The 26,933-nt window shown below is 41.1% G+C and overlaps 1 protein-coding gene across 1 annotated transcript in view; it reads right to left on the bottom strand.

Moving 5' to 3' along the window:
- The window catches only part of LOC109928769 (alpha-(1,6)-fucosyltransferase), a 66,173-nt gene extending 42,781 nt beyond the window's left edge, over positions 1-23,392 (bottom strand). The window contains exon 1 of the mRNA XM_048600324.1: positions 23,156-23,392. Within this exon, the coding sequence (XP_048456281.1) occupies positions 23,156-23,297 (142 nt within the window). The 5' untranslated portion in view covers positions 23,298-23,392. The remainder of the gene's footprint in view (positions 1-23,155) is intronic.
- Between the last annotated feature and the right edge of the window lie 3,541 nt (positions 23,393-26,933).

Here is a 26,933-nt window from a genome sequence, read left to right on the forward strand (position 1 = left end):
TTGCATTGAGGTAAATAAATTTAAAAAACTGATAATAATTGGAGAGAATAATACACTGAACGTCATGGCATTTGAGGCATATAACTTTTGGCAGTTTATTGAGAGTGCCAGTTCAAAAAAAGTTGGCGGACTTTGGCTATTTGAGAAGGCAGTTAAGAATCAACTACATTACTGTGGGTCTCGAGTTGGTCAGATATGATAAGAATGTTAGATTTCCATCACTAAAGGATGTTTAATGAATCAGATGGGGTTTTTAAACCATAATTAGTGACAGCTTCATGGTCAGTGTTACTGAAACTAGCTTTTAGTTCCAGATTTTCAGGAACAGAAACAGAAATTGCTGGAAAAGCTCAGCAGGTCTGGCAGCACCTGTGGAAAGAAATCAGAGTTAATATTTAGGGTTCTGGGGAAGGGTCACTGGACCTGAAACATTAACTCCGATTTCTCTCCACAGATGCTGCCAGACCTCCTGAGCTTTTGCAGCAATTTCTGTTTTTGTTTCTGATTTCCAGCATCCAGCATTTTTATCTCGATCTTTATGAATTAATTTCAATTCTACAGGTTGCCACTGGGGAGTTTGAACCCATGACACATTAATCTAGGCCTCTGGGTTATTAGCCCCAGTGACATTACCACTGTGCCACTATCTCCCACACGATGGTTTCATCTCTTCAGGAACTATACCACTCCTGATTAATACCCCTCCTCAAAAAAAAACAGCTGATTTTCAACCCCTCTTCACATTTGAATCCTCTCCCATCCCTCCTCCTGCATAACACTGAAACACGCCAATTAACCAAAAACAACACCCTGTGACTTTGGCTACGGAACATTTGCTTTTCTTAGCTTCCTGAAGGTGACTGTAACCTTTGGTGCGGTCATTGCAATCTTGTCTTCTCCATGCCTCTTCTCTGCCCAGGGGGCGCTGCCTCACTGTATCTCTGGAGCATCAGGAGTGTCTATGCTGATGATACCTCAGACTCTCTCTTCACCATCTCCCTTGATCCCTTTTCCTGTTGCTGTGCTCTCAGGCTGCTTATCTGAATCTGTTCTTGAATTAACCACCATCTTTGGTCCTCTTCACAAACTGAACACCTTTCTCATTAAGACCAGTTCCATCACCGGCCACTGCAGCAGGTTAATCCAGGTTGTTTGCAAGCTCAGTGCAGTGTTTGACCATGAAATGAGCTTCGAGCTTCACATTCTCTACGTCAATAAAACCAATGGAAGCCTTCTTAACAATGTCTGCTTTCAGTATCTGCTGCTGAAATGCTAAGCCATTCCTCTACCATCTCCAAACTTGCCTATTCCAACAGAATCCCCAGCTGCCTTGCATCTACCACCTTCTGTAAATTTCAGCTCACCACAAATGTTGTAGCTCATATTCTAACCCACACCAATATCCTGTTCTGTGACACTGGCTCTCTGACATCTCAAATTTAAAATTCTGAAACTCATCTTTGAGCCACTTTGTGGACCATGTCTCTTCCTGTCCATATAGCTCATGCAGCTCTCTAACACCGAGGCATCTCCAATACTCCAACTCTGGTCCCTTCTCCTTAAGGGAATACAGCCTTAACAACAGAGGTAGACCATTCGGAAATGCAACAGGATGCAGCTTTTTCCACACAGAGTTCAATAAAAATACCAAATTTGAAGGCAGTTGGAATGTTCAGGACAGATCAAAAATTCGCAGCCATATGTTTCATAAAATTTGTAGCTGTGAAGTTTTAGTAGGATTCTAAACATCTCTAAGTGAAAATGTATGCAGTGGGACCCCATGATCCAGGTATTGCGTACACCCTTTGTGAACATCAAGGCTCCAGCTTTAATTGCCCCTGTGAAGTAGAAAATGGTTGGAGGGATTGGTAAAATAACCTTCTCTCATCCAGTTTCTTCTACAGTGTGTTCCAACGTTAACCTGAGCAGACAAGAAGGATACCTGCAGGAAGAAAGCAGTGCCCTGTTTTTAATAGGTGGCAAATCAATGTTAACAGGAGCCATTCCCAAATAACGACCTGGGTGACCATTTTAGGTTCAGTATTGGCTTTGCCAAGAGGTCAGAACCTCTTGAAAACCACATTGGGGGCCAGGAACAAAGTTTAAAATGTATTTTCCAGAGTTTCTAGTGAAGAAGGGTGCTCTGCTGGGCCTTACGGGGAGGTCTTCGATCTCCTGTGCAATGGCAATTATTCCATCACCAGACTGTGCTAACTCCTCCCTGACCCATATCATGCAAAGATCCCCCAAACGCTGATCGAACACTCCACCTCGCCCGTCCCCAGGCACCTCTCGTCTTCTGCCAGGTTGGGGGCCCAAGGCCCAAGAAGTGGTTTGTAATCCTAGCAGTGAGGCTGCTTATCTGGCCTGCTACCAGGCAGAAGGTTACAGTACTTTGTAAAGCAAGGTAGAGTGATTGAGATTGCCAAGCACACAGAGATTCCTGCTGCCTCCCTCTCAATATCTGTACCTGTGTGTTCTGCATGCATGATTGTTGGGGGAAAAGAAATACCAGCCCTTTCAGCCATTGACATTCAAACTCCACTGAGAGACCAAGCTATTCAGCATATTAGGTTCATCGATTCAAATCCAGCTCAAACCTCAAAGTGAGTGATCAGACCTGGCAACTAATGAAACTTGCCCTCCAACTTAGCGCTGGCTCCATAGTGAGGTGAGCCCTGCTCATTGCACAGATGTCTAGAAACTGCCAGTGAGATTGGCACAAGACAGTCTGTACCAGATATGAATGAATGGGTTGTTGTATCCAGAGTGTAACATAACCTACTAACTCAGCCTTGGGAAATCGTATCAAAGTGAGCAGTTTCAGCATCCAGCTCTGGTTCAAGACTATCTCACGGTGAGTGCTCCCAGAATGTGAAGCAACCTTTGATCTCAGTTCTACTTAATGGCATTCCACATCAGTCATGACTGCTAGCTTGGAATTTAAGACTGTACAGGACTGAATACTTTTTAGTTCGATCACATAGAAAAACCTGAAGAACAGAGTACACCGTCAGGGATGTTGTTCAGGCTTACCATATCAGATGGCTGGGGGAAACGTCCACAGTCTCAGGAGAGACCTGACACTCTTACTAGTGATATGTATTGCAGTACAAAGCAGGTTACAATCCAGTGCTTTCCAGATAAATAGGCTTTTTGCTTTGTGAAGAGTTTATAGTAAATGGGACTGTGACTGTCTGAACTAAACCTTGGATTCACTGGCAAGAATAACTGGAACTAAACTGTGCAGGCAAAACTTAATATTTAATATAATTAATTTTAATGGCCTTCCTTCCCTCTTTCTGGTCACTTTACCTGATTAGCTGTTACAGGCAATCCTGTAGCACAAGGGCACCTTAAATATTACACTTAGAAATGTCTATGTTGCTCGCCACCTTTTTTGGGAAAACATTGTAGCCCACATGAAATTTGGTTCAGTCTATTTCCAAGATGATTTACTCCAAATTGCAACATTTGATGTGTCCAGCGAAAGGCTACAGATAGTGCAGCTTAGAGGACCTGCCAAAGTCCATGAGTTCATTTACATATTTAACAATCTCCCCCACTTATTGCACGTTGTAATTAGCTCCATTTCTATACATTTAACACTTGAAAGAGCAATGCAGACTGACAAACATCTCCCCACAACACTTAACAATTCATCAACAGTCCTATGAGAAGCTTATGATATAGGAAGACAGGTAGTTATAAGAAATTTCTAATTTATATCAGAGGAAAACTTTCTGAAATACATTTAGACTATTAGGGGTGTGTTTGCACAAAAAGTGCACCAAAGTGTACTTTAAGAAAAACTCAGATCCAAGATAATCAGAATACATTGCTGTAATATTCAACAATGTATCAAATGTAGGCTTGTGGTGAAATTGTTCACGTTCGGATTATACATTTCCATTACCATCGTAATTCCTTACTTCCATGCCTAAATTATTGTTCTGACTGCACTCTCTATCACTAAAAACAAGCCATGTGGAGGTTAGCATTTGGTTTCTCAGTCATGTTTCAAGCAAATCTAACAGCCAGTTTGTATTTTTCTAAAGAAAAACTTCTGCCATGGTAAAACGCATTGAAAGGGTAAAATCAGTTAAGGATTAAGATCCCAGACTGGAAAAGGCAGATTTTAGGGATCTAAAAGTTGAACTGGAGCAGCCTGGTGGAAATGCACTTTGGTGGATAAAACAGTAAATGAAAAATGGGAGACTTCCAAAAGAGAGATGTTAACGGTGCAAGCTAGGTACGTACCGATGAGAAATAAACACAAGTATACAAAGCTAGAGTACCTAAGGATACTGCTGAGAAAATAAGGAAGAGAAAGGACACACATGATGCACATTGGAATAATTGTAGCAATAGAAATCAGGAAACGTATCTCAAATGCAGCAGAGGTGCTAAGGCTGGAATAAGGAAGGCTGAGTGAAGGACGATAGGCGACACGAAAACAAACAGTAAAATATTCTTCAAACATCTCAATAGTCAAAGATTAGTGAAGGATAGAGTACAACCCGTAGAAACAAGCAGGGTAACTGCTCGCTGAAGCAATGGATATGACAGAGGTACTAATTGAATACTTTGTTTCTATTGTTACCAAATTAGAAGGCAGTGACAATGGCTCTATTGATAACATGGTTGTTGAACACCTGAGCAGTACAGTGACACATAAAGAGGAGGCGCTCAAAAAGCTGGCAACACTCCAGGTGGAGAAGTCACCAAACCCAGGTGGGACGCATCTCAGATTGATGCGAGGGGCAAGGGAGCAAATCGCGGAAACAAAAATAGAGATTGCTGGAAAAAGGAGGCGGGGGGGGGGGGGGGGGGGGGGGGAGGGAGGAGGATGAGGGGTAAAGGAGGGGTGGGGATGGAGCCCAAAGAGAGAAAAGAACAGTTGGACAGACGAAGGAGAGGATAACGATCTAGCTAGGAGGGCAATACCGTGAATACTGTTAATGGAGTCTGTTAGTGGCTAACAATATGTAGTATGTAATGGCAGACTATATGTTAACAATGCGTGGTGTGTGGGGTTGGGAGATAGGTTATGGGAGAGTTCAGGCCCTAAAATTATCAAACTCAAAATCAAGTCAGACTCGCTACATATTATTAGCCACTAACAGACTCCATTAACAGCTCTTCATCCTCCGAGCCAGATCGTTATCCACTCATTTGCCGGAGGCTGCAAGAAATTACAGAGCGTTGTGAACACAGCCCAGTCAATCACACAAACTAGCCTTCCATTAACTGACTTCATCTACACTTCCCGCTGCCTCAGGAAAGAAGCCAACATAATCAAAGACCCCTCCCATCCCACTTATACTCTCCTCCACCCCTTTTCCATCAGGTAGAAAATAAAAATGTTTGAAAACACATACCAACAGATTCTGGAACAATTTCTTCCCTGCTGTGATCAGACTTATGAATGGACCTCTCATTTATTAAAGTGGATCTTTCTCTGTAGCCATAACACTCCATTCTGCATTCTGCTCTCTTACCTTGATGTACTTCTCTAAGGTATAATTTGTCTGGTTAGCACACAAAATGATACTTTTAACTGTATCTTGGTACATGTGACAATAATAAATCAAATCAAATTAAGAAAATTCTAGACCTGTCAGCTCGAGTTCAATAGCGGGAAAAATGATGGAGGCTCTACTATGGGATAAGATAAACATACACTTCATACTGGACAGTCAACATGCCTTTGTCAAAAGCAGGTCACGTCTCACAAATTTAACTAAGTTCTTTAATGAAGTGACACATGCAGTAAATGAGGATAGTGTTGGGGATCTTGCATATCTGGACCCTCAGAAAGCATTTGACAGAGTTTCGCATGGCAGGTTGGAGCAAATTAGAAATGCTTAGGATTGATGGGTCCTTGGCAATATGGATTAGAATTGGCTAAGAGATAGGAAACAGGGGGTAGGGTACAGATAGGCATTTCTGAGACTGAGACAAGTTGAAGGTGGTGTTGCCTAGGGATTGGTTCTGGGATCCTTGCTTTTTCAGATTTATATAAATGATTTGGAAATAGGTAGTGAGAGCAAAATTTGCAAATCATACTCAGCCAGGAAGAATAGTGAATTGTGAAGATGACATTGAGCAACTTTGGAGAGACTGGCCAAGCTGGCCAAATGGGCAGACGTCTGGCAGATGAAAATGTAAGGTAATGCATTTTGGTGGAAGAAACATGGAGAGACAATCTAAGCTCAATGTCATAACTTTGAGGGGAGTACAGGAGCAGGACCTTGGGATTCACATGCATAATTCTCTAAAAGTGGCCAGGCAAGTTGAAACAGTTGTTAAAAAGGCTTATAGGATCCTTGGGTTTGTAAATAGAAGCATTTAGTATAAAAGTGAGGAAGTGATGCTACACCTCTACAAATCATTGGTAAGATCACATTTGGAGTATTGTGCTCATCTCTGGGCACTTTATTTAAGCAAGTATGTTAAAGCCCTGGAAACAGTACCAAGCAGAATGGTACCAAAAATGAGGGATTTTAGATACAAGGAAAGTTGAGGGGAAGTTATCTTCCTTGGAGAAGAGAAATTTAGGCTATGACCTCATTGAGCTGTTCAAAATTATAAACAATTTTGACAGGGTCAAGAAAGATATTCTGTTTCTACTAGTTGGTACATCAGTAACTTTAGGTCACAATTTAAACAGAGCTAGGAGTGAGATGAGGAGAAAATTCTTTACTCAGAGTTGTCAGGATTTTGAATGTGATGCCTGGGAAAGTGGTGGAGGTGGATTCCATACAAGGTTTCAAACATATGTTTGAAAGTGAAGAATTTAGCAGGCAACAGAGATCGGGCTGGAGAATGGGACGAACTGGGTAGCCCTTTCGGAAGCCGGTACAGGAACAGTGGGCTGAATAGCCTCATCCTACACTGTAAAATATTCCATGGTTTGTCTCATCACAGAACTGCAATTGCACATTTTACATTCTTCTCCTGCCTGATCAACATAGGATGCTTCCACTGGCTTATGAATCACTTGAGGTTTCTTTTTAAACATGTAATACATAGCACAGCAAAACAAATGACAGTTGGTCCAGGGCTGCTGCCTCACATGAAAATGTGGATACTCATCTCAAGAATCTCTTCATCATTGCCTCGATTAGCATCTCTGATCATTTTCATGAGAAAACTGGAACATTATCTGTCTCTCTCTCTGAAAACCATGCCATTTGGCACAAAATAAAGCTTTCTAATGAACAGTTGGCAGCTGCGGCTACATGCATAATTTCCCCCAGTAGAAGTGCTGATGGCATTTCCAATTATGAGTTTCTGTTCACACCAGTACATTTATCCATGAGATGAATTTCCTGATGAACCTAAACTGAACCAAAAGCATCACAGTTCACTCCTGTAAGATACTGGTGGGAACTCAAAATTAGATTGGGACCATGATGAGATAACCACGGGATGCAATCCGAGGGGCAGTTTCATGATCTGGGCCATTCGCTCCCAACAGCATTGGCTCTGTCTACATTGTCATCAAAGCATGTCACTCCATGGGATTGATACCATGACAGGGATCCATTGATTCTACATTGTCAGAACCTCCAGTACTATCAGCATGGCAGGTAGATCTGACTCTTCCAAAGATTCCCCTTTCTACCCTGACAAACCTTGTGTAAAATGGCTCATACAGGAATATTCCCATCTTTGGGAGGTCAGCCAACCTCTAGAATCATATGCTCCTCTCTTCCCAGTGAGACCCAGATGGCCACTCTCGACATTGATACGTGATCTACCTCAGGATCCCAAGTTGCTTTTATCTTTATGAGCTAAACAGCAGGAATTCCCAGTTTAGGAAGTCGCCACTCCTGGCATCTCTGGAGTGATGTCCTGTCATGATATTCTTAGTTAAAGAAGGGCATGCTCATAGTTCAGAGAAGGCTGATTCCTGGGATAAAGGGGTTATTCTCAGGAGAAACATTAGACAGGTTGGGCCCGTATCATTTTTAACTGAAAATAATCAAAAGGTTTTCTTAATGAAACAAATGAAGGACTTGACAGAGAGCATGCAGAGAAAATATTTTCCGTAATGGGGAAATCTTGAAATAGGGGGCACTATTTAAAATTGACTTTTTTTTGAATACGCAGAGAGTTGTCACACTTAGGAATTCTCTACCCGAGCAAACATTGAAGGTTGGGCGAATGAACGTACTCAAGGCTGAATTCGAACTTTTTTTGATATACAACAGAGTCAAGAGTCATCAGAGGAAGGTGAGGGTGAGGGGACAAGCAGATCAGCTGTGATTTCATCAAATGGGAGAGTCGGCTCAGGGCTGAAGGGCCTTATGTAACTCAAAGTGTTCATGGCTGTCGTCTTGTAGCCTAGTCAGGAACAGGTGGAGCAAACAGGACATACAAGGCTCTGTAAGATTTCTCAAAGATGTTGGCCTTCATCCAAATTGAGAAAATGTACCTCCTGTGCTCAAATCTCACGCATCTATTGTTCAGCAGATGCGTGCCAACTCCACTACCTACAAGTTCACTCCAAGCCAAACACCATTCTGACTTGGGAATATAGCACTCTCCCTTCCATGTCACTGCTTCAAAATCCTCAAACTCCCTCCTTAATGGAGCTGTGGGTCTATATACACCGAATGGGCCGCAGACATTCAAGAAGACAGTTCACCACCATCTCCTCAAGGCCAGTTTGGGGTGGGCAATAAATGCTGGCCCATTTAGCAACAACCACAACCTGCGGATTAATACAAAAAACTATGGAACAGTTGAAGATATAACTTCCAGCTATTTCAGAAATAGTCCATTATGAAATAAGAAAGAGCTTGCACTGTTACAAATTACTGAACTCAAAATTTTAGTGTCTGTCGTGCTTACTGTTGCCATGGTAGCCAGTTTGGAAAATATGACAAACTGAGATGGACTTATGAAATCTAAAGACCAACTGACCTCTGCAACAAAAATAAATGTTGACAATGTTAATAGCTTTTTTTTTGAAATGGAAATTCTGCTTGAAAATGTTGCAAACATTGTTTGTTGCAGCAAAAAATGCCTGCACCTTCATCATTAACTATTCAAAAGGCACAGCTTTATCACCTTCAGAAAGACTGCAAACCCAGTAACACCACAGGAAGAAAGCCATTTCGCAGCTTATGTTTGCCTTTGAATTAAATGCTGGCCTTCAATGTCAATTGTTTAGAATAGCCATATTTTCTTATTACAAGTTTAATTTACCACCATCTACTTGCTTATAACTTCAACTGACAGTGCAAGCCATTAAGTTACCAAGGCAACTGGATATTTATTTCTAGATATGACTCAACCGGATGCAAATGTCAAAGATATTTTGTGGATAACTGGAGTTTTATGTACCTAAGTTGCCGATGGATATATACTAACACATGAAAATCTAATGCAAAAACTTTCACTTGCTACCAACCACTTGGCAGTCAGCAGTCCAAACCTTCAGCCAAAACCAGTAGTGGATTCCTGTTAAGAATATTAAACAATTGCATTATCACTAATTGGAGACTTGCCCATTTTTATCACTATAGGTCTAAAGGAAAGATTTAACTCATTGCTAGAATGTAATGACTGAACCGTTTGCCTGCAAATTACGTTGTTCCAGCACTGTCACAATAAGAAGGGAGTCAGAATGCTCAGCAGTCTGCACTCCAATACCAACACAGTGCTGAGTCAATTAGAATTTTCAGGAATGAGATCAAATAATTTTTCTTTGATCAGGATGTCAAAGGATGTGGATCAAAGTCCAGTAAACGAAACTGATTGACAGATTATCCAGTTGAATGGCTTGAGGGGCTGAATTCCCCATTCTGTGACTGGAGGACAAAATAAGCAGTATTTCAAACAAAACCACTCAGTAGCTAGGGAATTAGAGAGGGCTCTAAACTGAAAAAAAAATAGTGAGCTGAGTGATCAAGATCGGGTAATCGTAACAAATGAAGAGACAGAGACCAAACAGTAGAGCAAAATGACATTGTGGAACGTGAAGGTCAGAGAATTGCAGGAAGGGATGGAGATAAGGAAAACTAATAATCTGCAATAAATCAAGGCTAGAATACAAACCAAAACTAAAGGCTCTGTATCTGAATATGCATCAAATTCATAAAGTAAATGAATGGGTAACACACAGTGAAGTGGATGAATATGTTCTGATACCCGTGACAGAGATTTGGCTACAGAATGAGAAAGATTGAGTTTTAGGTATTGAGGTGCTCAAGGCATTCAAGAAGTCCAATTTGTCAGACATGACTTCAGACTCTGGAGATCAGGTTATACCAACAGTTGGGTGAAGATGAGGAACACGAGGGCAAATAATTCACCCGTGGAAGTGATCTACAGGCCCATGAACAGTAACCATTATGTCGGAAGAAGTACACAAAAGGAAATGTTGAGTAACTGTGACAAGGAGATGACAATAGTCATGGGTGATTTTAATTTACACATAAATTGGAAAAAATCAGATTGGTAATAATAACCTTGATGAAGAGTTCATAAAATGCTTTTAAGATAGGTTCTTACAGCAGTGTGTTTTGGAACTGACTAGACAGCAGGCTATAATAGACTTGGTAGTGTATAATATGATTGAATTAATTAGAGACTTAGAAGTAAAGTCGCCCCGAGGAAACAGTGACCACATGATTGAACTTTATATCCAGTTTGAAAGGGGGAGGAGTGGGTCTAAGAGTAGTATTTTCAATTTGAAAAAGGGCAATTATGTGGGCGTGAGAGTTACGTTAGCTGAAGTGAGCTTTGCTGGAAGATAAATTAGGAGTTAGCAGTGGCAGGCAGTTAAAGTATACTCAGAATAAGTACATTGCTACCAGAAAGAAAATTGCAAAGGTAGGCCCACCGTCCGTGCTTAACAAAGAAAGTAAAGGAAACCATGAAACTTAAGAAAAAAACGTATGTAACTGTACAAAGATGAGTGACAGATCCGTTGACTGGTTAAAATGCAAAGAATGGTAAAGAATGACCAGTGGTGTGCCACAAGGATCGGTGCTGTGTCCTCTGCTTTTCATCATTTGTAGAAATGATTTGGATGTGAAAATAGTAGGTATGGGGTTAGTAAGTTTGCAGATGACACCAAATAGGTGGTGCAGTGGACAGCGAAGAAGATTATCTCAGAGTACAATATGATTTTGATCAGATGGGTCAGTGGAGTGGCAGAAGGTGTTTAATTTAGATAACTGTAAGGTGTTGCACTTTGGTACGGCAAATCAGGGCAAGACTTATCCCCACCTAGGGAAGGGCCCCGGGGAGTGTTGCTGAACAAAGAGACCTTGGGTGCAGGTTCATAGTTTATTGAAAGTGGAGTTACAGGCAGACAGGATAGTGAAGGTGGTTTTTGGCACGCTTGACTTCGTTGGTCAGAACAATGAGCACAGGAGTTGGGACGTTATGTTGCGTCTGCACAGGACATTGGTGAGGCTACTTTTAGAATACTGCGTTCAATTCTGGTTACCCTTCTAACAGGACGGATGCTGTTAAACTTGAAAGAATGAAGAAAATAATTACATGGATGTTGCCGGGTCCAGAGTGCTTGAGCTCTAGGGAGAGGCTGATTGGGCTAAGGCTTTTTACCCCTGGAACATTGGATGTTGAGGGTGATCTTATAGAGGTTTATAAAATCATGAGGGGCATGGAGAGGGTTAATAGCCAAGGTCTTTTCTCCTGGACTGATCAGTCCAAAACTAAATGGCATTGGTTTAAGGTGTGAGGGTAAAGATTTAAAAAGGACCTGAGGGATAACTTTTTCCATGCGGGGGTGGTGCATGTACGGAAGGTGCTGCCAGAGGAAGTGGTGGACCTGTGGGTAATATGTGAATAGAAAGGGTTGAGAGGGATATGGGCCAAACACTGGCAAATAGGACTGGGTCAGATTGGGATATTTGGTTGGAGCTGACGAGTAGGACCGAAGGGTGTTTCTGTGCTGCGTGACTCTACGACTGAAAGGTTAATCAGGACAAATAAATTAGCATGAGAGGAAGCTCGCGAGAAATGTTAAAATAGATAGCAAGATTTCCAGTAGGTATCTAAAAAGGAAAAGATAGTCATGGGTAATGCAGAGTCACATGGATAAGGTGGGGAGGGGGAGTCTGGGTGGGATGCTCTTTGCAGGGTCAGTGTGGACTCGACGGGCCGAATGGCCTGCTTCCACATTGTAGGGATTTAACAATAATGGAATACTTTAAAGGAGTAGCATGCACTGTGGATAAACGACAGCCTAGTTGGTGGACTGCACTTATATTTCCAGAAGGCATTTGATAAGGTTCCATACAAAAATAGTTATTGTGCAAAGTAGGAACTCACTGTGTATGGGCTAACATGCTGGCAGGAAAAGAAAATTGGCTGGCTTATAGAGAACACAGTGTATGAATAAATAATGTTTTTCAGATTGGCAGGAGTGGAGGTCCCACAGGACTTTGTGCTGGGCCTCAAAATTTTACAATTTGTCTTAGATGAGGGAATCAAAAGCAATGGTGGATAAATTTACAGATGACACAAGCAAAACGGAGGATTGGTTAGTTCAGTTGGCTAGATGGCTGGCTTGCAATGCAGAGTGATGTCAATAGCATGTGTTCAATTTCCACACTGTTCTGATATTACCATGAAGGACTCTCCTTCTCAATCTTTCCCCTCGTCTGAGGCGGACTGATCCTCAGATTAAATCACCACCAGTCGTGCTGCTCTCATTAGGAGAGGTGATGAATCAAACCCACACTTTTGACAACATACTGCATCACAAACCAACAGCTGAACTAACTGTCCCCTATAACCTTGTATTGACAATGCAGTGTTACTACAGTAACAAAGTGCCCTTTTCTCACATGCTAGATGCATGCCAGTTCAAAAGAACTATCACTTTACTCCAGTCACTGACAATCGACTGAATGTGTAATTTAGAGAAGAATGCGAATTAATTGGCTATAATTGTGATCAATCATTATGATTGATCATCTTGCTATAGCTGGAAAGGCTGAGATAAGTAAAGTAAAGCACAACAAATACTTCAACACGGCTGTCAAAGTGCCAAGATACTTGCCAATATGTGTTTTCCATTTTTAGGTCATTAGAAACTGACATATATGAGCTATTAATATCTAATGCATCCTTTCACCAAATTCATACACTTTGACAGACCAAGCTTCGTACCAGAAAGCGAGTATGCTTTTTTTTGAACTGGTGATATATAGCCTTGTTCTGCTGATGTTTTCCTTCCGATTTAACAAACACACGCATGTCCGGTTTTGAATCTGAATGATACAGAAAAGCAGTTTATCTGTCGCAATTCATTGAGTCGTGTTAGATGCCATTTGGGTTTGTGCTGGCAAACTGCGTGTAGCACAAAACAGCTGCCTAAAACCTCAAGCTGCTGTGTTAGCAGCATCGTGACACGCTCAATCTTTCTGAACACGTGAAATAAGGAACAAAGGTACAAAAATCATCATTTTTATGAAGTGCCTTTTCAACTGCTGTCTAACTGTAGCCAGCACATCAGCTCATTTCATTCTCAGAACTATCACTCTCAACATTCAATCTTTCAATCACTTCTTCCCCCCGCCATTCGCCTTGCCATTCTGAGCTAAATCTATCAAGGTTACAGGCCAATGGATTAATTGTGTTGTACTTCCAGAGAAAGCAATCAAGCTCCTGAAGTGGGACTTTGTTCATGATGCTAATGTTACATAAGATGAAGTCAGGTTCAGAATGAGCAGCGAGTTAATAGGAATCACTTTGGAAGCAAGAGGCAATATTTTAATTTAAGTAAAATGGAGGGCAGGTATTTTCTTTTGAGTTCGCTGGTCACAGCCACCCTGCCACCATTTCATGTTTGACAGGGCACTAGCTGACCAAGAGCAAAACATACACTCCTCTCTGCGGAGGGAGTCCAGCTCGAGGGGAATGCTGTCAATGGCGAGCAGCTCTGTCGCCATGAGCAGTGGGTGCTCCTGTGACTATAGCCAGTCCCCAGAAAAGAGGAGCTCATGAAGGCTGGTGTGAAGATATGGCCGGGGTATTGGCAGGGCCTGTTTGCTGAGTCCCAACAAGATGCAGGGAAGGGCACTGGATTTGAAAGGTCATGGGTCGGGTGAAATGTGAGCTGTGCATTCAATTGGTGCAGCAGCCTTTAAAGAAGGTTCCCGTCCACACCCCAGCCCTTGCCTGACACCAGCTTACCCAGTAAATGCTACCGGGTTACTGACCTGTATTGGGACTTCCCCATCACCTTGCTTGGGTCTGGAATAGTGGCAGAGGCAGGAATAAGGCACTTACGTGGCCATCAATTGCCAACTTTAAGGCCTAAGAGATCCAAGGGCAGACAGGCTCTGCCCCAATATAAAACAGCACACAAGTTGGGCAAGTGGTTAAGCAGCAGACAGACACACATGTTGTGTGGCCCTCCAACTGCTGCCTCCACATCTGCCTGTGGATTACTGTAATATTCTGCCACATGTGCTTAGAGGAAGTTTCTTTTTAAATTTTTTTGAACAAGTTATGGAATTGCTTCTTGTTCAGTCTCTGAAGGGGACGCCTTTCATTTAACACATCCATCTTGATGTCTTTTTTCAACAAACTTGTGAGAATATCCCACTGCTTCACTAAGAAAGTCACCGAAGGGATTTAAAATGTGAGTTACCTTCTGTGCATAATATTCAGAGATGTGGCTCAGTGGTTAGCACTGCTGCCTCACAGCACCACGGACCAGGGTTCAATTCCATCCTCTACACAGACATGCTCCCCGTATCTACGTGGGTTTCCGACGGGTGCTCCGGTTTCCTCTCTCAGTACAAAGATGTGCAGGCGAGGTGGATTGGCCGTGCTAAATTGCCCATAGTGTCCAGGGATATGCAGGCTAGGTGGGTTAGCTGTGGGAAAAATGGGGTTACGGGGATTGCGTAGAAGGTTGGACCGAGATGAAATGCTCTTCAGAGGTCGGTGTTACTCGATGGGCCGAATGGCCTGCTTCCACATTGTTGAGATTCTATGAGACAATTATATTTCAGTTAATGGTCTGCAGAACTGTTATGATTGGCTTGGGTTCGTCTGGGAAATAATTCATTGAATTTACAACGTGTCAGTCAAGATGACTCACTCTAGACACGTTTACGAACCTTGGACAAGGTTATTAAATCCCGAATTAAACTCCTCTCCCGTGCACGAAGAGGAAGATGTTGATGTGTGTGGTAATGATAAAGATACTTTTTCCACCATTTGGAAATTTGAGAACTGGAGGGCACAGTCTAAAAATTAGGGCCGGACCATTAAGGAGAAATGTTAGGAAGCACTTCCACACATAAAACGTGGTTGATGTCTGGAACTCTCTCCCACAAATGGAAATGGATGCAGGATAAGTTGTTAATTTTAAATCCGAGACAGGTACATATTTATTAAGCAAAGCTGTTAAGGAATATTGGCCAAAGGCAGGCAAATGGAAATTTGCCACAGATTAGCCATAATCTCACTGAATGGTGGAACAGGCTTGGCAGGCTGAATGGCCTACTCCTGTTCCTATAATCCCAAAAAGTGATGAGTCATCCCAAGGCCCTAGGCTAAAGCTCCAGGGTCAATTCCACCATAGCAGCAGGGGGCAATTTAATTTGAAGAATAAAGTCTGAAGCATAATGTCATTGCATCAGTGACAACTATTATCGACAACCACCACAATGTGGCTGACTTTAAACTGGCTTCTAGAATAGTCTGAATGCTACTCAGTTGAAGTGCAATTAGGGATGAGCAACAAATTGCCTGCAACACTCCTACCGCATGATAAACAAAAAAGACAGACAAAATGGTCTCTTTATTTCTCGTTGATAGACACTCATTGTTCAGTTTGAATTTCATACAACATTTCGTGCATTTTCTTTGGAATTTAATCTGTAATTAATTTTGAAGTCAGTTTGTTCATTTAAGAACACCAAGTTTAATTGCAATCTGATCAATCAAGGGCTTCAGTGCTATTTGATGATGGAAATTCTCAGATTTGAAAAACAACTGTGCTTCCTTGTCTTTACATAGTTTAGACAGCCCGAGTCGTGGTTTAGGTACGATAATAAATGCTCTCAATAATTTCTTCATATAATCATGGTTTCCTCAATGCATAGACAGTTTATTAATTCCAGGGTTTCTCCATGTAGTTCACACAATAAACACAACTTACTCGACTAGCAATTTATGAACCAATTTGAACAGTTAGAAATGGAATTTTTTTTAACTTTTGTATCTTTAGCACAGGCTCTAGCTGCATTTCATTGTAACCTCCAGAAATTGCATGCTTTCATGCTCTGTGGTACAAATATACATACAGCGACTTCAAAGCTCAAAAACAATTATGTGACCATCTGATTGTTCTGTAAGTTGGAAAGTGTTTTTACTTCATGTACAATCAATCACATCCACATTTCTCGGTTTACCGAGTCTGTGTCACTTTCTGAATTTTAACTCTTTCTTTGCTACAACCCTCTTCCCCACCCATTCATGCCCCTCTCTTTTGCCACTCCACCTTCCACAATCCGTTACCGGGCGTGGCTGAGATGCAATTCACATGTGACTGGTACCTTTTTATATCATCCCACATTCAGGCTACAATCTGCACTCAATGTCTATCAAAATGTGATTCTACCTGTTTCACCAGACACAACTGAACACAGGACTCACAAGTAGGAGTCAGCCATTCAGCCTTTCCAATCATCAGTACAATCTCAAATGATCTGGTCACGATCTCAGCTCCATTTTCCTGTCTGCTCTCCCACAACTCAAACCCCCCATAACCGTATATGCTTATTTTTCGTCGAAGTGCTATCATGTTCAAACGTTATTACGTTCAACAAAACACGAGATGGATCTGATGCATGCACCCCAGTACTCTTTGAAAATCCTTTTCCTTGTTCATTGTTATGTGATGATGTGCATGTACCTTGAAAGAGGTATTTCTTCAACTGCTGACTGTCACGATCACTGGGATAGGATGCAATTTATTAATTCCATGAATCTGAACACAGGCTACAGCAGCTGCATTTGAGGGCAGATACCTGTACATAGTCTCCTAGTCTCCTCCGACGGCAGAGGAAAGTAATCTGAATGCACAGTAAAAGCAGTGGCAGGGTTCAGTTGCTATGAGACAGGAGTAACCTGTACTGCAAGAAGCTCCTATCCATACAGGTCAGTAAAATACATCTTGTGTTTCGACGACTGTGGCAGCATGTGCAGGGGAGGGTTCAGACCAATTGAATTACATGCCTGGATTATACAGAAGCACTGCATTAGTAAATAATTGGTACAGATTCTTATGATATTTGACTCAAGCATGTCATTACCAAAGTTATTGCGCGTCGACAAGTGTTCCTGGAAAGTTTCTAACAGTGGTTGCTATTAGTTTCCATGACTGAGAGTTTACAGATTGCGTTGAAGAGTGGCCATGTTGTGGGAGAAAGCATGTCTGTGAATACATGCCTAGCGATTCTGACCTGCACTGTACTCGGGAATAAGAAGAATATTTCCAGTCTAGCCAGTCCTGGATTTCTTCTTCAGTTGGCCTACACCACCTCTCCCAACAAGAACAGAGATGAAGGGACCATCCCATGGAATAAACCAATGATGGCAATATGACCCAGACAGGTTACACCCAACAAGACTTCAGAACAATTCAGCAACAAACAGAAAAAGCAAATAAATTGATCTGATGTCTCCTCATCCTCGACAGGCAAATCGACATCTGATTTTGCTTGGGTGAAAGTTTCTAGTTTCAGATGCATGTGTGACAGACCCACAGCATGAAACACTCATCAAAAGTGATATTCTCTGTACTCTGTCATCCTGGGTTACTCATGAACACTTAATATTTTAGATATGGAAGCTGAAGGAAATACCCTATGATTTCATATGTATGCGTGACTCATTTTAATGGTACATCATTAAGAAAGCTAGTTGATACCACAACAGCACTGTGACTCAGACGCAAACAGCTTTCATTGTGGCAAGCTTAAAAATCATTGCTGCTGTGTTGAAATATACTGGACAAATATTGCTGTTTTAACGTAGGACAATCTCAAACATAGCTTCCAAATACAACGCACATCGGAAGACAAACTCACCAGTTTTTGAAGCTGGAAAATCAGAAAACAAACACATTTTCATTACATAGATTTATTGTTTCAGAAATAAGCCACAGAAGCTGTTCTTAAGGCTCAGCTACGAGGGGCAGATATAGGAAATGTACATTAAATTAACACGCAAAGTAGAATCATTACAGAGAAGGAAGCAAGCACAGATCTCGAAGCACGAACAAGGAGCCAACTCATGCAGTGGATGCTGATTCCCTGAATACCTTCAAGTGGGAGCCGGAGCTGGATCTGTTCCTGATAAGGACCGGGACCACCTTGGACAAAACATCATATGTTGCCTGAAGTTAATCAGGGCTACAGTGATCTTCTGAACGAACTTGCAGTACCTAGACACATTGGATAACTCCCCCACCAAACTGGCCTGCATTTTTCAAGAGATCCCATAGTGTGACATACACAAGACACCACACAGCTGTGGTGCATCGGTTAGAGAGAACGGAAGAGATTTTTCCAATCTGAATCTCCAGCTATTTGCCACTATTTTCTTTCGACCTCTTCGACCAAACTTTGTCTCCTTTTCCAATACCTTGTTCAATGGCTCAGGATCAACTTTTGTCTGATTACAATCTTACGTACATCCATTGTAAGATGGGAAAATTGGCAAACTCAGTGGCTGCTCTCTGCCGCTATATTGAGAAATCTTGGAAAATGCTCATGTTAGGAAAAGTGCCAAGTCCCATAGTCAACATAATAAGAAGTATTCTTGACAGGAGACTCACTGAATGCCATCATTTCAACAAAATCTCCACTCCGGGTAAATTTTCATGTCAAGTTTAATCTGGAAATTGAAATTTCCAAATTATAGCAGCAGCATTTCACAGACTAACCTTTTATTTATGGGACTGTAGAATTATACAGCACAATTGACAGTCACTTGGGCACCTGTGTCAGCTCTTTGCTTGAACTATCCATTGAATCTCACCACCTCTGCTCTTCCTCTACCATGATACACACTGACTTACTGTTTAGAAAGGTACTTCCAGCCTTATTACATGAACAGCATATTCCCCGTTTCAAGATTCCACATGGGATTTCCTGTTCCTGGCTCCAGAAAAAAGCTAAATTGGCATTTGCCGAGATGATTGGATTTACCATAATAACAAGCGAGTTGTGGTGAGCCAGAATAAAAAAAGCACAAACCTTCAATTGTTACAGCAACTGTCAGGCCATTTCTCGAATACTCATTGGCATAGCTACAAATCTGATGTAATCCTGAACAATTACATATCAATGATAAACTACCACAATGCCAAAGTATTGGAACTTGGCTTTTAGTGCTTAAGGTATAAACAAGAGCGCTGGCAGCAAATTATAAATAAGGTCGAAAACCCGGTGAAGGAAGGGAACCGAGGCAAGAAAAATTTGATCGTCAGTTATTGACATGTTTTCTTTCCGCATGCATACAGAATGGGTATTATTATTATTTGTACATAGATTTATTGTTTCAGAAATAAGCCACCAAAGCTGTTCTTAAGGCTCAGCTATGAGGGGCAGAGATAGGAAATATATAGTAACACGCAAAGTAGAATCATAAGGAAGAGTACTGTATATCTAAAATCAGATAGCATAGTTTGCTTCAGTCCCACTGCATCAAATAAAGATGCAATTACACTGAATTTAAGTTTTGATACAACTTATGTTGGTTCAATTGTCAGTATTCATTTCTGCTTTGGAATTTGGGGAACAAAATTCAATCCAGACTTCTTTTTTCCCCAGTTAAACCAAGCAGGGCTTTAATGATATCCAAGCATTCAAAGTACTCCTTGCATTAAGAATTCAGCAATTGCACAATAAAAAGGTCACAATGACAAGAGGGAAAAGCCAGTTCTTTCCAAAATGATGTAACTGAGGTCATGCAACAGACAGGAAAAAAGCAAATCAGGGATATCACCAAGATTTCAGTCTCTGCTGATACCACCCATTGCTCACTTATGATCATCAAAGTCATCTGAGGGCTAGTGGTAGATAGCTGTATGAAGCTGCTGGTCAGGCCTGTAAGTTGGCTTCTCTTTCTGCCCCACAGCAACAATAATGAATTTATGAATGATCTGTCACCTGCGTATCTTCAATTTTTCATAAAGTGTCAATTTATGCGATGCTAGCTGCATCCACCAGGACATTGTGGTTCTGCTTATGGGAATGTCCACACTAAGGGCTCACCTTGGGACAATCAGTTCTAAATGGTACAGGGAGGCACTGAAAATCTCAGTTTTGTTGAGACAAAGCAAGAACAAATTACTTCAGTTGTGCCGAGATTTCATAATATTGCTTACTTCCATCTTAGGAGTAATAATAATCTACACTCCTGCTTCAGACTATTTGTTAGCCAAACCCTTATCTATCTGCTTAATATTACCAGATTAGATTTTTGCTATTTACTTCTAGAAGCATAAAGTGATACAGCAAAGATGGAAGCTATGTAACCCATTGTCACTATGCTCATTGTTTAATGAACTATCAATTATCTTCAATCTGTGTCCTTTTATGATTGATCCTCCTGTCACTATAAATAGCTCTCCTTACTTATTCGGATAAATACATTATTTTGAACAACTCTATCAAATCTTTGCATACCCTTCACCTCCACCTCAGTTTTCCTAACTCACACCAAGTCCTGTTCACCTAGCTCCATGCTTCCTGACTTCCAATAGCTCCCTGTCCAGCTGTGGTACAAATGAAAAATTCTCATGCACTCTTCTTCAAATTCTCTCACTGTCTCATTCCACTCAACCTGTGTAGCCTCCTCCAGCCATACCTTTATGTAATCTGCTTTCTTTTAATTTTTACCTCTTCTTTATTCCCAATTTCCTTCGTGCCACTATTGATGGTTGCGACTTCAGCTGTCTGGGCTCTAAACTCTAATTCTCCTCAAAGTCATTTACCTCATTATTTCCACCTATTAAGCCAATCTCTTCAAAGTTTTCACCATCTATCCTCTAACACTCTGTGGTATCTTTATACAACAAAGTTGTTGTTAGCTTTGCTTAATTGTCTATTTTGTACAGTTTGTTAATAGCACACTGATTAGCTTCCAACATCAGGCTGGGATTAACATAACTCTCGAGATAGCTCAGTGGTTAGCACTGCCGCCTCACAGCATCAGGGACCCGGGTTCAATCCCAACCTTGGGCAACTGCCTGTATGAGTTTGCACATTCTCTCTGTGTCTGTGTGGGTTTCCTCCCACAGTCCAAAGATTTGCAAGTTAGGTGGATTGGCCATGCTAAATTGCCCCGTAGTGTCCAGGGGGATTAGCCATGGGAAATGCAGTATCACAGGGATAAAGCGGTGGGAGGGGGGCTGGTCTGGGTGGGATGCTCCTCAGAGGGTCAGTGTGGGCTTGATGAGCCAAATGGCCTGCTTTCCACACTGCAGGGATTCTACGAAATGGGTCAAGCAAGTTCTAATCACCCTTTACAACATTCCTGCCCCCTCGTCTATCCATGAGACAGAGGTGATGTGTCCAAATCCAAAAGAAATATGGCAAAGAGAAAATTAAATATGCAAATTTTGTATACAGAATCCTGCTCAACTGCGCTTGATCTTTTCCGAAGATTTACAGTTGTGCTTCAACCAGATAATAACTGCTGGTGATTTACAACAGACATTCTAATAATCAGAAGTAAGTCTGCAATCAAATAGATTGCTTTATCGTCCTGACATTGGCATTATTCATTTTCAAAGAAGAAATTAAACAGTTCACCCACCAATTATCTGGTGACAGCACGATGAGAGTTTGTACTCTGCTGAGAGCGTCTGACTTGAGAAGTCATGTGGGAGTGGACAAGGAGAAACACTGGTGATTTCTGCAGGGAGAGAGGGGTGATCAGGTCACCGAAGATTGCTGCACGATACTATGCCGCTATTAGCAGTGGGCAACCAGTATGCAAGGTGAGGAATGGAGATATAGGGATTCGTACATTGAGGGGAAAAAGAAATCAATGACACCCAAAAGAAAGCAAATTTAGTGAAGTTGATTATTAGACTCCAAGCTAGACAATGAAGTGCAGAAGTAGGTGCAAATCCTTTTTCTGTCAGTTTGCTCATTTACAGAAGGCAGCATTATGTTTGCCTGTCATCAACCTACTAAGCGCTCCTCCTTAACCCAACAACTTCTCTAAGCGTTCCATTTACTTAATTAAAGATTGCACTTCACCTGGGTATTTTAACAATATAACTAATGTAACATCAACAGAAGGCATACAGGTGGTCCCCGATTTATGAAGGTCTGACTTAAGGGACTTAGCACCTTTCTCACACAGGGGTATATTGTGTGACCATTACTTGTACTTACGATGGCCATTTTATATTGCCCTCCATTGTGTTCTAACTTGTGTTCAAGGTGGCTTGTAAATGGACTCAAGAATGTAACCCATTCACAACCGCGGGGACTGTCAGTATTTTTATTTTATTCTCGTCACTGGCCAAAAGTTACCAAGAATGCATAAATCTGCAGCATGGGTCCAACTCAGGAATGAAATATCAGTTCAATACCACTAAGTGAAACCCCTGCACTTTGAGACGTTATAGAGTTATGCAGCATGGAAACAGACCCTTTGGTCCCACTAGTCCACGCCAATCGTGTTCCCAAACTAAACTAGTCCCACTTATTACCCAAGAAATCGTTCAACTCACAGTGAAGCTGACAGCTTAACAGCAGAGTTAATTTCAGTTTAACTCATCTAAATTATCTTCAATGTGTGATGGGAGGACTGCAAACTCATCTGAAAAGCACAGGAAGCCCAGAATCATACAATTTTGTGACATCCACTCCAATGCTTAGATAATCGTTAATTAAAATATGAGACGGCCTGCAGCTCTATAAAAAGCATTGACGCTGTAAAGATCCGGCCTACAAAAAAAGATGCTAGCATGTTAAATATTTATCACGTCTCCCACTTAATAATATTTTCCTCAACAAATTGACTAAAAATCTCAAACTCTGACTTCAGGTGCATCCAAATATGAAGCATCACTCACTGTTCAAACAGCTGGAAAGGCCACAGGATGGTTGGCATTTCTTACCTGACCAATGGCCAGTGGTGGTGCCAGATCTGTCCGTGCAGGTTTCACTAACTGGTTTGAAGACAGTCTCCCATCCCCCAGTGGAGTAGCGCCAGTTCTGTGATTCCAGGATGAGAGTGCGTTGGGTACCATACGCAATCATAAAGCAGTAGACGACATGATGCAGCTGACAGCCATAGCCACACCCCTTGTTGATGTTACAAACCAACTTCTTGGCTTTACTGCAGTCTTTGGGGTTCTGAAAACAGAATGAACAATTTAACAGTTAGAGCTCAAGAGTTAAACAAACTTTGCAGGGCAACTTCCCACCACATGGAAAAGGGTCCCACATGCATTCTCAACAACATCAATTTAAACAGTAGCTTAATATGGAAAAAAATTCAAAGGCCCTCCACAGGAGCGTCACTCAATAAAAATGGGAATCTCATGACATCAGATGATTTTAGGGGAAGTGGCCTTGCAATCAAAGAGAATGGAATGCCTTAAGAACAATGTGGCCATATGTTGATCTTTGTGTGATCTTTTAATAAAATTATGGGCAATGCTCTTGCTTAATTCCATTTTATCGCCCAATCCTGATATCCCCCGATTCCCAAATTCAAAAAACCTATCAGTTTCCATCCTGAGCATACTCTTGCACAAACAGAAAGAGATAGAAAGGATTACAGCAGGGAATTCCACAACGTAGGACCGAGGCAGATAAAGAATGGCCGCCGTTAGTGAGGTGAACGAAACTGCAGATGCACAAGGGACATGAATTGGAGGAAAGCAGACTTCAATGTGAGGATTGTCGAGCTGGAGAAGGTTACACAGGTTACAATTAGGGAGGGGCAAGCTCGAATGGAGGAAGTTGCTCACAAGCATCAGCATTTGGCACGAATTACTGCAGTCTTTGGAACAGGTTCTACTTATTTTAAATGAAAGAGAAAAGTTTTTTTTTAAATAACAAATTATACACTACCTGTTATGAGCACACTTCAATGGTAAAAGATCACAGAAACGAAAAATAAAAGTGCCATATTACCAGTGGAAAAATGTGACACTAACAGTTCAGTTTATATAGTCGTACCACTGAGAACCTGGGTTGGGACTGGGTAGAGAAAGTACAGAATCCATAAAGACGATGTAGGAAAGCGAAAGAGACAGGCGGCACTGGATATAATTGACCAGATCTGTATATTGAGCTTACAGCTTTCTTGGAATTGATGTACACATTACACCTTCCTTGATTTTCAGAGTAACATGGTAAATGACAAAATGAATGAAGGTGCATGAATTTGACTAGGAAAAAGAACTTTGAGGTAAAAAGAACGGCATTATTTATGGACGAAACATAAACACTGACCCAGTCAGTCAGAGATGGACTTGGCTACAGAAATAAAACGAGAAATAAGCTTCACATTGTGCAATGCTGTCCAGACATCTATATGCTAGTGTAAAATTTTTGATTTTGGTACATTTCAAGCATTCTGTTTTTGTTATTACTTAGACGGCAAATCATTAAGTAATTTTAACAGAGATTGCAGCATTACGGCACTATGAAAACTGTGTCAATATTTCCTATTGTGGCGATCTGAAAACTGGGAAAGGAAAGCATGAAAAAATATCAACCCGTAGTAATTTTTGTCATTTATCTTTTCTGTTTCATTGTGTTAAATATTAATAACTCGACATCTCTCACAAATTACAGATCCAAACTAACTATTAATTCCAATAAATTGGAATTCTCAGTCAGATACAACGTGAATGGCTTCCTTGTCTGTCACAAATGGCTATGATTCCAATGCTAATAATGCGTGCAATTCAAATTTGAAAGTAAATTTTAGTTTGAGAGAATAAAGTTGTTTATGTAAAAATAAACTGATAAAACAAGTTTCCATTCTCATTTATTAAATCAAAAAAGTAAAAAATGCAGTGAGGTCAAGATCCAATGTGGCCTTCAATTTGAGCAGATTTACAGGATGGGAAACAGTTACTTTGGGGTAACAGATGTAATCGATCCGCTGTTTTAGTCATATTTTGGGTTACTGTTTTCAATTAATACATTCATTTATTATATCCATGGTGTTGCTCATTGCAAGTCAGAGGGTTTGTTCTTTCTTTTCATAAGGATGTGTATGTTGTGTAAGAGTGAACCTTAGGGCCTCAAACCGACAGAAAATGAATAAGTCAATTCCTGTTCGTTAAAATGTATTCTGGAATGAGACTGGTTTCTTGGGGATTGAATGTCACATTCAATTAACTTCAATGAAGTGGCAAATCAGGCAGTTTGTCTGAAGGGCAGCCAGACCAATCTTGTCCATTTTACACCATCAGTGAATGTTAACATCACCCCCATGTGAGTCAATTTCACAACCCAACACACAATGCTGTCATTCCAAGCAGAGAGTTTTCCTGCGCAAACTCTTGGGACTCACAGGCTGAGATATTCTTTAAGAAAGCAGAATCAAGTCCTTAAGTAATTGTATTTATCATCTTTTATTTTAAAAATATCGAGAATGTGGACTTTATCTATCAGTTTATTTTTACATGAACAACTTTTTTTTCTCTCAAGAACTAAAATTTTCTTTGAAATTTGAATTGCAAGCATTATTGACATTAGAATCGTAGACATTTATGACACAGGAGGAAGCTGTTTACTTTGTGTCATTCTGAAAATTCCAGTTTATTGAAATATATTGCATGTGTATACATTTTGTGATTGGCACCTTCTTGATTGGTGAGCTTGCACTTTTCATTACTTGTATCCTGATCAATTCTATGTTCTATAAAATAAAAATAAATCAACTTTGGAACTATTTCCTTAAAAACTGGTCACTTAAAAGTAAATTTGGATCTATAATCAATATCAGAGGTTCTCACCTAGTTATTTCTTGAGATCTTTTCACACAGTATATCACTATTCTAACTGTAACATCAATTTTCCATAGTGTGGGTTAAAAACACATGGTCATGTTCAATCAGCCGTGACTGTATTAAATGATGGAGCAAGCTCAATAAAGAATAGACTGCTCCTGGTCCTGTGACACTTCCACTCAGTCCTTCCCGGTCTGAGACAACACTTGAGTTATTCAGTGATGGGCTATCAGTGGTGGGATATCAGTGGCATTATGTCACATAATACCATTTGTCTCATCATTCCCCCGCCACTGCCTCCATCCACTTTTCCATATGTCATGAGAAACAATACAGCAGCAGATCTGCTTCCTGAGTCGGTTTGTTTATATTCATTGAAGTGGGGAATGATAAAGCTGGGAAATACAGTATTTCCACTGTCTCCACACAGCATCAGCACTAAGGATTCTCATATACATCACAAAAAGGTCAACACTGAACTCCAGTGTGGCTAGAGATAAGAATGTATTTTCTCCAAATAATGAGCATGATAAATTCACTCTTCAGCAAAAGCTGCTAAGCCTCTAAGGGTCAGCTATATGCTCAATTGAAACTGATGAGAATATACGCAAGCAGTAAGTATGTTTGCACTGAACGGTCCACAGCAGTTCAAGATGACAGCTCACCACAACCTTCTCAAGGAGCAATTACGGATGGGCAATAAAAGTCTGAGATATCCACATCCCAAAGCGGAATACAAAGGTTCCTCATGTGCCATTAGGCTTGCAAATGTCTTGATCACTGTTGTCTGAAACTAGTCTCAGTTTAAACACGAGTTTGTAAAGTAAAATTAGCACTTTGGAGATAGTAGGAACTGCAGATGCTGGAGAATCTGAGATAACAAGGTGTAGAGCTGGATGAACACAGCAGGCCAAGCAGCATC

The sequence above is a fragment of the Rhincodon typus genome, chromosome 8, assembly GCF_021869965.1.
Source record: "Rhincodon typus isolate 14 chromosome 8, sRhiTyp1.1, whole genome shotgun sequence".
NCBI lineage: Eukaryota > Metazoa > Chordata > Chondrichthyes > Orectolobiformes > Rhincodontidae > Rhincodon > Rhincodon typus.